A 13,013-nucleotide genomic window follows, 5' to 3' on the forward strand; every position below is an offset into this window, starting at 1 on the left:
GTGCCGCCGCTGCCCCGAGCCGCGCTCCCCGGCACGGGCCGGGCGCCGCCGCAGCCGCGGGGATGAGCAGCGGGACGCGGTGCCGCGGCGCCCACAACGGCAGCGAGCCCGGCGGCATGCGGCCCCGCGGCAACGCGACGGGGCGGGCGGCCGAGGGCTGCGGCGCCGTGTCGGTGGCGTTCCCGCTGACCATGATGATCACGGGCATCGTGGGCAACGCCCTGGCCATGCTGCTGGTGTCCCGCAGCTACCGCGCCAAGGAGAGCCGGCGCAAGCGCTCCTTCCTGCTGTGCATCGGCTCCCTGGCGCTCACCGACCTGCTGGGGCAGCTGCTCACCAGCCCCATCGTCATCTCCGTCTACCTGTCCGACCGCGCCTGGGACGCCGTCGATCCCTCGGGCCGCCTCTGCGCCTTCTTTGGCTTTAGCATGACGGTCTTCGGGCTCTGCCCGCTCTTCATCGCCAGCGCCATGGCCGTGGAGAGGACGCTGGCCATCCGCGCGCCGCACTGGTACGCCAGCCACATGAAGACGCGGGTGACGAAGGCGGTGCTGCTCGGCATCTGGCTGGCCGTGGGCGCCTTCGCCCTCCTGCCCGTTGCCGGGCTGGGCCAGTACACGCTGCAGTGGCCCGGCACCTGGTGCTTCATCAGCACCGGCGACAGCCGGGTCACCGGGAGCCTCGTCTTCGCCTCCACCTTCACCGTCCTGGGGCTCCTGTCCCTCGTGCTGACGGTGGCGTGCAACCTGGCCACCATCGAGGCCTTGGTGTCTCGTTGTCGGACCAAAGCGACCGCATCCCGCTCCAGCAAGCAGTGGGGGCGAATCGCCATGGAGACACTGATCCAGCTCTTGGGGATCATGTGTGTCCTCTCGGCCTGCTGGTCACCGCTACTGGTAGGTCGCCTCACCGCCTGCCACCGGGCCACCCCACGCCTCCTCCATCCCTCCGTGCCCCAGGACGAGAGGCAGAGTGGCCCCAAGAGACCCCAAAAGCCTGGGCGGGGTGGGAGGCACCGCGTTTGGGTGGCCATGAATGGGAAGAAAGCAGAATCCAGAACAGAGCCTGGAGATGTCAGGTGTGGAATGCTGGTAGGAGAGAAGCTGGGAGAGGTTCAAGAGACAAAGTGCAGCGTGTGTAGAAAATTAGGACTGAGACACCAGAGTAAAAAGCATAGAGAATGAGGAAAAGGAGAGTTGTGTACAGAAGGGAAAAGCATGGTGTGAGGAGAGCGTGGGTCTGGAAGCAGGGCACTGAATTGGCAGCGCTGGTGACAGGGCCCCCCACGGCGGAAAGGAAACGCAGATGTGGAGAGGAGGGAGCAGCTGGCGCTGGCGGCAGGGAAATCTGTGCACTCTTGCCCAGCACAGGCTGACCCACGTATTTGACCTGCTTGCCAGCACCGCATGGGTCTGAAGGTGAACAAGGGAACCAGAACCAGCTTAATTCCTCAGTCAGAGGAGCCTGTGAGGAAGTTTATCACGACCTTGCTGTGATGGAGCCCTGTACTCATGGGAAAGAACCATTTACTGTTTTCTATTTGCTCTTGCCTTGTAGCAAAACTTACTTAAGTGCTTTCTGAGAAGAGGTGGCTTTGCGAGTGCCTCTGGTTGTCAGCCAGTCACTCACTGAATATTATTTACAGCAGCATTCTGAGCTTTTTGTTCTTTTTTTAAAGGACCCTTGCATTTCTTTCCACTGTTTTGTTATTCCTTACTTGTGCCTTTTCTTTTCAAAGTGTTGAGTGGAGGAGCTGAACCCACGTCTTCCTCTGCCATGTGGGACAAGGGCACACCCGGGAGTCCAGTGCCCACGTCAAAATTCTGCTGTCAGGGAGCAGTATGATTTTTGGGAAGTTTGTACTTGGGATCTGAAAGCAGGGAAGGGCTGAAGCTAGATGGGGGCTAGTTTTGAAGTTCCGTGAATGGCATTTTGTGGCCCGAGAAGGATTTTTCTTCCTTATTGTGCACAGAGAACGTGAGCTCTCGTTAACGGAGCAGTAGTGAGGAGTGGCTGACAGCCCGTGGCAAGGAGGGAAAAGTAGAAGAGATGTTAATTTATTTAGTAATGTTTTCCTTGTAAATTAATTAAAATTCCATCAAATCTCAAAAATAACTCCTTCCCAAAATAAGTCAGGCATTCTGAGTTAACTTTCTAGAGATCATTAACAGCTTGTGATGGAAGGAAGATATGAAAACATACTGAAAATCTAGAGAGAACTTGAGAGGAAAGAGGAATGTTCAGCTCCTCCAACCCCAAAGCACGTTGGATTTGATGAGTTGAGCCAGGAGACTACCCATTCCATGTTCCTTTGTGTCCCTGCACTGATTGCCAGCAGCCCTAGTCACCCTGTCCAGCCCTTAGCATTGCAGTGGCCCAGCCTGCTGACCCACTGGTGTGTGCTGTCATGTCCCAAGCATGTCTTTATTTTACAGAAGGTAACTGTTGCATGCTTGTACATAATTAGATGAAAAAATTAGAAGGCATTTTTTAAAGGAAGGTTGTGTGTTTGCTTCTCAGCCCTTGCTTTTCTAGCCTTTCCCTTGGGATGCAGGGTCTGCCCTGCCCTCCCCACCAAGTGCAGCATGGCAGCCAGGGAGCTATTGCACCTGAGAGTTTAACAAGCCTTGTAGCATCAAGAGAAACTCCGGGAGGCAAGGGACACTTTTATTCAGAACCTGAGCACTCAGGAAAGTCAGCGAGAATGCAAGGATTCCTCTTGGTGGTTTGCTTCCCATGATGTTTTTACAGATTTAATAGTCAGAGGTCAAACCGATAGAGCTGCCACCGCTCTGCGGAATGGATCTGTGGGAAGTGTTAATTGGATGAGTTACTGGAGCAAAGCCCAGGTCAGAGAGCCTGTTGTAAACAGTGCTGGAACTTCCAGAAGCTGCTCAGGGAGCTGGTAGAAGAGAGCAGGGCTGCTCAGAGTTTTTCTGTGGAAGGTGAACCGGTGTCGATGTTATGAGTCAAAGGCAGGGCCAGTTGAAGAGATGATGGCAGCAATGCTTCACATGCGTTTGAGGATCATCTGGAGGAATGCTGCCTCACTGGGTGACACAGCCGTAATCCAGAGAGAATCTGTAAAGAATTCACTTCCAGGTGCAGCAGCAACACTGGAAATAATGGAACTGTTCTGTGGGATACTGCAAGACTTCTCTGTTCAGCCAGCATATCTCCAGTCTTCGTGTTCTTGAAATCAAGAGTCATGACCACAGGAGCATTTTCATACATAGACTTCACCTTTTTCTGTACTGCTACAAAGCATAGATTAGGAATAAGAGGCTCTTCCAGTTTTGGAAGAGTGACCCTGGAGAATGCATGTGCATTTGCAGTGAAAGGCAGACCACAGAACTAATTTAAGCTATTGCTGCATTATTTAGAAGGTGTAAGAAATGTATTTGAAACAGGGATCCAAAATCTGAGTTTTATAACTGAGAACTAAGGGATTCTGATGATTGCTGGTAGGTAAACAATGCCCTTTTGCACAGGTGATATTTGTAGATTTGTTCTGTTGATGAAAATTACAAAATCAAATGTGATTTAACAGAAAAGTGAAACTTCTGATGATCATGGCTGTGCTCTGAATACTCCAAACACTGGAGCTGTGCTCTAGTAATGAATCCTGCCTTTTCTTCTTTACACTGGATTTAGTGGGCAGGAGGAAGTGCAGGCATTGTCTGAATACTCCAAACACTGGAGCTGTGCTCTAGTAATGAATCCTGCCTTTTCTTCTTTACACTGGATTTAGTGGGCAGGAGGAAGTGCAGGCATTGTCTCCTTCTGTTGTACACTCAGGATCTTACTTGAAATCAGCATAGAGAACCAGAGAAAATGCTCAACTTCAATGAGATACTGCTTTATCAAAAGTCATTTCCAGTTCACGCTAGTCTTCTGTTGGTTTTGGTGCTTGGCTGCGGAGCACAGCCGTTGAACTGAACTGGAGCAGAGTGAAATGAGCCTGAAGTAAAACAGACGAAGCTGCTCTGTGATTGCACAGAAATATCGATGGAGCTCAAACTGGAATTCTCACAATAATTCTTAGAGCTTCCGGATACAAAACTATTCACTCACAGACCAGTTTCAAGGTTACTTACAGCCACAATGCTCAGGTATTCTGCTATTTTTCCTGTTAAAATACTTGGTACTATACTGTTGTTACTACTATTTTAACAATACTTGTTAAAATAATGATACTCTTAACCCTCCTGTCAGACAGAAATTAAATACATCCTTCTTTACAGGTATTTTTATTAACAATATATTATTTTTGTAATATTTCTAGATACGCAAAACATAGTTTGGAAAGCACCTTTACTTAGAGTGAAAAAAAAAAGACAGCGATATCACAGATGGCTCCTTTGCTATAAACCAGTAACTCTTCCCACTAATGCTCTGCTTCCAGTGGGGCAGAAGTAGCCACCTGTTTCAAATGGCTCCAGTATACAGATCGTTTCAGTTTAGCCAAAAGACAGGCTTTTGCTGGGCTGTATTTATTATAGAATGGTTTGGGTTGGAAAAGACCTTAAAGATCATCCAGTTCCACCCCCGCTGCCATGGACAGGAACACCTTCCATTGGATCAAGTTGCTCAAAGCCTCATCCTACCTGGCTTTGGACAGCTCCAGGAGTGGGGTTCCACAGCTTCTCTGGGTAACCTGTGCCGGTGCCTCACCACACCCACAGCAAAAAAATTCTTTCTAATATCTAATCTAAATGTCCCCTCTTTCAGCTTAAAACCATTACCCCTTGTCCTATCCCTGCACTCTCTGATAAAGATCCCCTCCCCAGATTTCCTGTAGGCCCTCTTTAAGTACTGGAAGGCTGCTCTGAGTCTCCTTGGAGCATTTGCTTCTCCAGGCTAAAGAAGCCCAACTCTCTCAGCCTGTCCTTGTATGGGAGGTGTTCCAGCCCTCTGATCATCTTCGTAGCCTCCCGTGGACTTGTTCTAACAGATCCACGTCCTTCCTGTGTTGAGGACTCCAAAAATGAACACAGTGCTCCAGGTGAGGTCTCACCAGAGCAGAGAGATTTGTCTAGATAAGGTCAAAACCAAATGGTAAAAACTAGGCTGCATTTGTTGGAATCCCACTAGACTTTGATGGGACATTGTTGTGATTCTCTGCAGTATAATCTTTCTGTAACTGTGTTCTTACTAAAATCCCCAGCCTTCTCCAGTAATTCCCAGAGAGGATTGTGGATGATTCACTGTCGTGTGTTTCTCAGAAAAGTCATTTGCCCAATATGACTTTGTATAGTCTGGTGCCATGGAACTGCGCTCCTTCTGGATTGCTGTCAGTCTGATGGACGAGCAGCTACAGTGAGAGGGCGAGCCAGGGTTGGAGTGGTGTGGCTGACGAACATGCCACACTGTGGTCTAGTTAGCTGGGCTTGTCTGAGCTTTGTCGATTGCCACTGTCACGACTGTGACAGGGAGTATTTCTATAACACTTGAAAAAAGAAACCCGCATCCCTCGTAAGCCATGGGAAGTTCTTCTTCAGGGGTGCAGAAGCAGTCTGTAACAGGATTTGTCCTGCTCTAACTGCAGTTTCACACAGCCTTAACTCCAGCAGAGGTGAAGGGAGGCAGTATGAAAAGTTTGATAAGGCTAAATTACTATTTTGATTTTAAAAGAAGATGGGACACGACTGTGGGCTTTATTAGTCTGTACAAGGAAAAATCCTCTCGATGGTGGCTTTCCATTCTTCATTCACTACAGTCACTATTTGTATTTCATCAGGACAATACTCTGCTCTTTCCATGGCTCTCTTCCCTGTGTGGGAGAAAATTATTTAAGCAACAGGTTGGGAGTAATGGGAGAGGAGAAGCCACTTAACAGGATGAATACTACTGTCTTCGGGGTGCGTAGAAAACATTTGGTTTTTTGGAAGCTATCTCAAGAAAAGATTTTGCAGTCTGGGACCAGGAATTTTCCATCGGGTCCTTACCCCATGTTCCAGACCAGCTATCCTGCTCCTGTTTGGCTGAAAAATAGGAAACCCTTAAGCACCTCACCTGCTTTATTGTCCATCTGCAGGTACCAGCAGTTTCCAACATCGTTGGTAAAACTGGAAAACCAAAATTTTTGTTGTGTTTTTTTTTTTATTTTCTTTAACTACTATGGAAACTCATTCTAAAGTATACTCATTCTTTGCAGTATGACAGTGAGCTGTCTGGGAGTCCCAGCGGTCACAGAGGCTGCTGGTGTGAAGTTAAGCTGGTGGTAGCGTATGACAGTGACACTTGCCAGCTGGGAGTCTGTGAAAGCACCTCTGGGTACTATAGTCCTGTTTTATTCAAAGCCCTGTGAAGGTATCTCACAAAATGCATCTTGTATTTGGTTGTAAGTTTGAAAACCAGAGCAGTGGAGGTTTAATGTTATTATAAAACTACATTCCGTGAGAACAGTAAAGTTTTATCTACTCTACTTGGATAAATATAATTATCGACCATATTGCTGTATGCATTTTAAACCATACATGTTATCGGCATAAGTTGTGTTGTTCCATTGACTTTATTCCACCTGATGTTGTTCTTCTACCTTTTGCAGTCTTTCTTTTTGTTCGTTTGGAAGACCAGTATGGGCCATGATAAACAACCTCTAATGATATCAAACACTTAAAATTTCCAGTAGAGCAAAATATTCCGGAAAAGGAATATTATGTAATAAACCCAAAAATAAGCAACAATTTTCTGCTTGGGAAATGTATTTTATTAGCCTTATATTTTTGTAGTTCCATGGGTTCACTTACAAAAGAACAAGACAACGAGGTCTGCAAAGCAAAGGTCATTGCAGAGTTCCCAAAGGAAGAGCTGGTCTGGGTCAAAGCAACCTGAGTACTCGAAATGCCGCATGCAGTATGGTTTCCCTTGGCTGTACCGCAGGCACAGCTTATTCACGCCATGCTGCTGCTCTTTATGGCCCAGCAACACGGCTGTCCCTGTCAGGAAGTGGTCGTGCTGGGCGCTGGTGGGCTTGGAAGGTGGATGCTGCAGGCAGCATAGACTGGGCTGTGACAGTGACAGTGTCTTAAGCAGCTGGAGGTGGCAGAGGAAACAGTGGATTGTGGTGCACAACTGTATGTTTGACATGGTCCGGATCTGTATCTATCCACATTTTTAAAGAGCTCTCGCAGACGGATCTAGTGGGAGGTGTCCCTGCCCATGGCAAGGGGGGTTGGAACTAGATGTTCTTTTATGTACCTTCCAACCTAAACCATTCTATGATTCTACTCATGGTTGCTTATTTTCATTTTGATTTAAATTAAATGTAGTGGATAGAATCATCAACGGCTGCTATTTAAAGAAATAAAAACAATTCTGCTTTGCTGTCTGAGCTGCTCTGACTTCTGGACTCATCTAATTCTGTCCAAGGTCAACACACAGTTATTGATCTGGCACCTAGAATATCCCTTTGAATGGAAAAATCCTCCCCCCCAGTCTCTATTCCTGGTCGCTCCTGCTCTGGCTGTTCCAGGGTATAGGGACAGCAGCTGTCCAGATATGGATAGCAGTCTTCTGTGGGAAATCCTTGGCTGGGATCTCTGGTTTGTTTTGCTGCTGGTGCAGATTGTCTTGGTTCTGTTGAAAGGCTGGAGTCAAGAAACTGGAGAGGGCTGTGAATCATTGACTGAGAGTCTCATCCCTTCGGCCATTCCCTGCGTTTTCAGGGTTGGCTGCCAGCTTACTTAGTGTGTGGTCCCACTGACCTTTGTAAAGATGGTGTATGAGGATGTGAATCGGAGGCATCATGTGTGTCTTCTCCTTGATATACACAGCAGACACATCAAAATGTGTGAGCCTACTGCATCTCAACTCTACAGGACTTCAGGCAGTAAATTCAGACAGTCAAGGTCTTCAAGTCTTGCCCAGAAGAGATTTGCTTGCAAAAGAAGGACATTGGCCCTGTTTCTGGCCTCCCCAGCCTCAGGTCACTTCACACAGCTGCAGTGTGTTGTCCCCATTACACAGCTGATACCCATATCTTTTGGCAGCAGGTTGCATGGGAAGTGCCTGCTGAGATGATGTTTTGATCCCCATGTTTATGGGCTCTTGGAAAAAACATTGCAATACAAAATCTGATGTAGCTTATCTGTAGAGCAGCAACTGAAGGTCTCTTAAGAGTGACATATTTTTAAGTAGCTGTAGTTCATACAGAAAGCTCAGGAGAAAACTTTAGACAGTAGATACCAACAAAACCATGGAACATGATATCTGTCTGGCACCTTTCAAAATGTGATTCCTGTTTCCCATGGTTCTATATCAGTATATGGTAATATCACAGCACTAGCTCCGGTGAGCTCTTTCACCAGCTTTGAAAAAACAAATGAAAAAGGCCTCTCAATGCTTTTAGCAGCAGCCTGATCACAAATCCTGTGTTCCTGCAGCTGGAGCCCAGCACTGTAGGCCGCACACTGGGTTCTTTTTCCATCACAAGGTGTCCTTGTGCTTCAAGGCTCCCAGGCAGTGATAGCGGTAAAGTGAGCTTATGTTTTCATTTGGAAAATGAGGGCATACAAAGTATTGTTCTTTTATTTGAGTGAGTCACTCTAGCGCAGTCTTTGGCTTTCCCAAATTAATGAGTGACTATTGCTGACTGGTGCTTGTGTTCTGACACGTGCCATTTACATAACACCCTCAGCAGGACCCAATAGCCCTGTGCTGCATGACTACTATTCTAAATCAAGATGCTGCCCTGCTCCATGGTATTTAATCACTCAAAAATCAACCTGCACGTAGCTTTTGGCTCCCAGGCCAGAGCTTGCGCATCTGTGCTGTGAGGTATGGATGACATTGCTTATGGAAACTTCTATTGTGTGAGACATTTAACAGTGTAAATAGTGTCTTTTGGTCGTGCCAGTTCAATTGCTGTGGGAAACAAATTCCTAAATATATCACTGTTCACTGAGCGAGATGAACTGAGGGGAAGGAGATACATGTCAGAGTAATAGAAAATGCAGTCAGGGGCTTCTGACAAAAGAAAAAGAAAATTTTCTGTAGACTTAAAATGTTTTCTTGACTGCTAGGACAAAACACGTGGATTAACCTCGTTGTTTTAATTTGACTTAGTTCGTAAGAAGAATAGTTTACCTTAAAATCAAATTCTAAAATATAAAAGTCATAGAACAAACATCTTGGCTTTAAAAGAAGTAAAGACATTTTTGTGTTTGACATTCTTTTTCCTGACCTTTACTATCCATAACAGAATTTTAAAGAGCTCTACTCATCACGAGTTATTCAGTGGTTCCTTGTAACTCTGATAATACGAGAATTATAAAATTAGTCCCTTTCAGTTGTTTTCATAAGGTTGGTAATTTCCCTTTCTAGCCAAGGCCACTTCAAACTTCTAGGATTTGGTGCACAGCTTTCTGTGCATCTCAAGCAAGGAAGCAGCATCTGCTGCTTTGTTTTGGCATGAGATCTATAAATAAATCTGGCTGATACCTGAAAGGTATCATGTTTATAACTCATTTTTACACTCACACACAGAGCTGCCCTCAGTGCTTGTTTGCTCTGATCACAACTTAGATTAGAGAGGAAAAATAGTTCTTGCCAGGATTTTGTCTGTAGGGACATTTGCACACAGTGATAGTCAGACAACAGTCTCATAATGGGTATCACTTTTTCCTCCTGACTTCCTTAGATAACAATGTTGAAGATGATCTTCAGCCACACATCGTTTGAACATTGCAAGGGATTCTCCGGTGAAACCCAAAGCTCAGAACTGCACAAGGAATGCAATTTCTTCTTGACAGCAGTGCGCTTGGCCTCCCTAAACCAGATACTTGATCCCTGGGTATACCTTCTGCTCAGGAAGATCCTTCTTCGGAAGTTCTGCCAAGCAGCCAGTGCTGTCTCCAAGTGCTCCAACAATGAGTGCAAAGAGAGATCGATCACCTTGTCAGAGGAGATCCGGCGGACAGCAGCATGAAGGAACTTTCATCCACTTGCATGGGAACTACTTTTGCCAATGAGTCATTTTAAATCTTACTGTGAATCGGGGTATCTGTAACATGTTCACATCTGCATGAATAGCTGAAAATGGTATTACTGCAGAGACTTACAGTGCCAAATAATTATTTATCCAATGTGCCAAAAATTCTCAAATGCAGAAGAAGGAATTGGTTTTGTTTCTATGTTCTGTTGTTGTTGCCATTCATAACATGATGTTTTGTGTGCCTAAAATAGAGTTTGGAGGGAATTGTCTTGCATTAGGGTAAAAAAAAGGGGGGTTTTGGTCAGGGAACACTTGGAACAGATTCAACAGATTAAATCACTGAAGAGACCCACTGCTATGTATATTTTAATATTATGATTACCTGCTTCAGAGAGCTCTTATTCCTCCTTTTTTTTCTGGAGGGCCAAGAAGAGAAAGGGGCAAAACCTATGAGTTAAAGGAAGATTCTATTTGGATTTCAGTGGCTTAAAACTGAAAAGGGTCTGTTGTGCCGATGATGGTGTGTCATTCTCTTTTGAGAACTGAAGGTAGTCTCATAAGGCATGGATTTGTCCTGCTCATTCCATGTGGATGCTGAAGGAAGCCTCTCTGCTGTAGAGGGGGTCACTGTGGAATGGAGAGCACAAGGGAGAAACAGCCTGTGAAATACCCAGGCATAACAAGAACTGTTGTTTGCAGAGCATACTATAAAACTACTTTGAGCAGATGGAGAGAGTGATAAACAGGTTGTAAGAGAGAGTAAGTGTTCTTCTTCCTGTAGACTAATGGCAAAGGTTTGCAGAGCCAAAAATATTGTTTTCACGTGAGTTGTTTTATTTGGAAATGCACATATCCAGTACTAAAATGAACATCAAATGATTTGTAAGTAATGAGGATGCCACTCAACTTCTTCATTACTAAACTATCCTTAAAAGTGGCCAAAATAGTTCCTAAAAATAGTTTATTTCTTCTTTCCTCCAAAAAGAAAAATTTGGGAGATATGGCAGCTTTTGGGCATTTTTAAAACAAAGCAGACTGGAAGAGGCGGGTAGAAGTGTTTGTGTTAGTCAGATCTTTCTTTACTTGACAGGTAACTGTCAAGTTTTATTGGAAAACTGAGTTCTCATCCGTTTGTGTCACCACTGAAGTTTGTTTTTAAAGGGCTAAAATTTTTTCCTCGTTTTCCTGACCGGTTTGTAGATTGTAGCCTCTGATGTCTCCTGTTTTGTGGCCTCTTGGGTGAAATTAGGTGCAAATACAATAAAATGCATTGTATTCTATAGTTCTACACCATGTACTTTGTACCATATAGTATTGAATCCCAGGGCCTTAAAGGCAAGTGTAATCTTTCATCTAGCAGGAGTTTCTTGCACGGAACCTTTAATTTTACTTTTCTCCCTTAAAGGTAACTACTCAAAAGAGAAACTGGCTACTCTTGTCTTGTTCTGCTACGGCATTGTCTAATTCCTTATTAGTATCAGTCAAACAAAAATAATTAATCTGACAGCAGAAGCCACTGTCTGCATTAACCTAATTTTATCCAGGTGCCATTTGTTTCAAGAGCCTGCCGAAAAACACAGAGGCACGTTTGGTAAGATATTGCCTTTCTTTTATCAATATTCATCTTCTTCACGTTAATGAAATCAATTCCTTTTTCCATTAGGGACCGAGGGCATCCTGCAGGCTGTGGGACCTGGTGCTCAGAGACGTGTGATCCTGGCGAGCTGCCGCACTGTGCAGGAGGCGATGCCGAGCATCACAGCTGCAGGCGCCTGCGTGTCATTTGCTGATCAGCACTGTGGGGAACACAGTGAAATAAAAATGTCACTCATTCTCTTGGGAAAAAGTGCCTTGCAGGATTCCTACTTCTAAAATAAAATTATTTTGGAATGTAAAAATCCTGTTCTTCAGTCCAGAGGATTCCTATTGTTCCGTTTATGTATGTTAGCTTTTTAAAAAAACTAAACCAACCCAATTGCTTGTAAAATATGTCAGGATGACCTTAATGGTTGGATGGAGTCATTTGTCAAGACATTTCTGAGCAGCAGGACTCAGAGAGCAAGAGCCCATCTGGGAGCCTGAGTGGGATAGCAAGGGGGGGAAGTTCTGCCAGGAGGAGGGAATTGAGCCCCCTTTTATCAGCTCTTACAGCAGCAAGAGGAGAGTGATGGTTTTTCCTGTATGTTATCAGTCAAATCTGTGGTAAAAAGAGAACAGCTCAGACAGGGCAAAGTCTTCAGTCAGCTGTGGGAAGGGACACTTTTTCACTTCTAGGTTAACTGGACATGGCCTTGTTTTCCTGAAGGGTAGGGACGGTTCCACTTTAGTTCACTTAAAATAGTTCTGTGATGCCATCTCTTTTCTTAGTTAAATAGGACATGTCCTTTTCTGTTTGGAAAAAGGCTGCTCTGTCCATCTTTGTGTGCATTAATATGAAGAAGCTACTTTAAATATCAGAGAATGGGAAAGAATGTCTGCTTTTGATTTGTTTACAGAAAAGGAGTTTAAGCACTATTTGCCAGCCACAGCTGGAGGAACGCACTTTCTAAAACGAAAGCTTTTATTTCCCAATTACTTGTTTGAGTGGTGTATTTTTGTTGCATTTCTTTAAAGATGTCTTTTATGTGATATATTTAAATTCCACTACAGTAGTATTTCTAATACTGATTTTAGTATGTTGTACTTCTGTCAAACATGTTATGGAGACCGTGGTGTATGGAAAAAATTTTGAGATAATTGTTTGCCTTAAAATCTTGCTTGTTTGTGTACCAAGTTAATGTGTGTTGCATCAGTCAGAATAAAAGTTCAGCAGAATGACAGTCCTGATGTCCTCAGTCTTCTTGCCTGTCACCATCACCTCAAAGGGCCTGGGTGGAACTGCAGGACGGAGCACAGCCCTGGTACCCGCCTGTGACCCCATGCAAGGCAGCTGGCGAGATCCAAACCTGGAAAGCGTTGTTTAGTAACAGGCCTGCCTGTAACTGGTTAAGCAAGTTGTGCGAAAGCAGCACCTGCCACTGCGACACAGCAGGTCTGCACAGGCTGACCAGGTTGAGATATTATCTGCGCAGTGTTC

At 45.2% G+C, this 13,013-nt stretch overlaps 1 protein-coding gene across 1 annotated transcript; it reads left to right on the forward strand.

The window, feature by feature from the left end:
• Window positions 1-12,756, forward strand: PTGER3 (prostaglandin E receptor 3). The gene is made up of 2 exons (XM_009569225.2): window positions 1-896; window positions 9,644-12,756. Exons 1-2 carry the CDS (start codon window positions 63-65, stop codon window positions 9,929-9,931), a joined length of 1,122 nt encoding a protein of 373 aa, XP_009567520.2. The 5' UTR covers window positions 1-62; the 3' UTR covers window positions 9,932-12,756.
• The last annotated feature ends 257 nt before the right edge of the window (window positions 12,757-13,013 follow it).

The sequence above is a fragment of the Cuculus canorus genome, chromosome 8, assembly GCF_017976375.1.
Source record: "Cuculus canorus isolate bCucCan1 chromosome 8, bCucCan1.pri, whole genome shotgun sequence".
Classification (NCBI taxonomy): domain Eukaryota; kingdom Metazoa; phylum Chordata; class Aves; order Cuculiformes; family Cuculidae; genus Cuculus; species Cuculus canorus.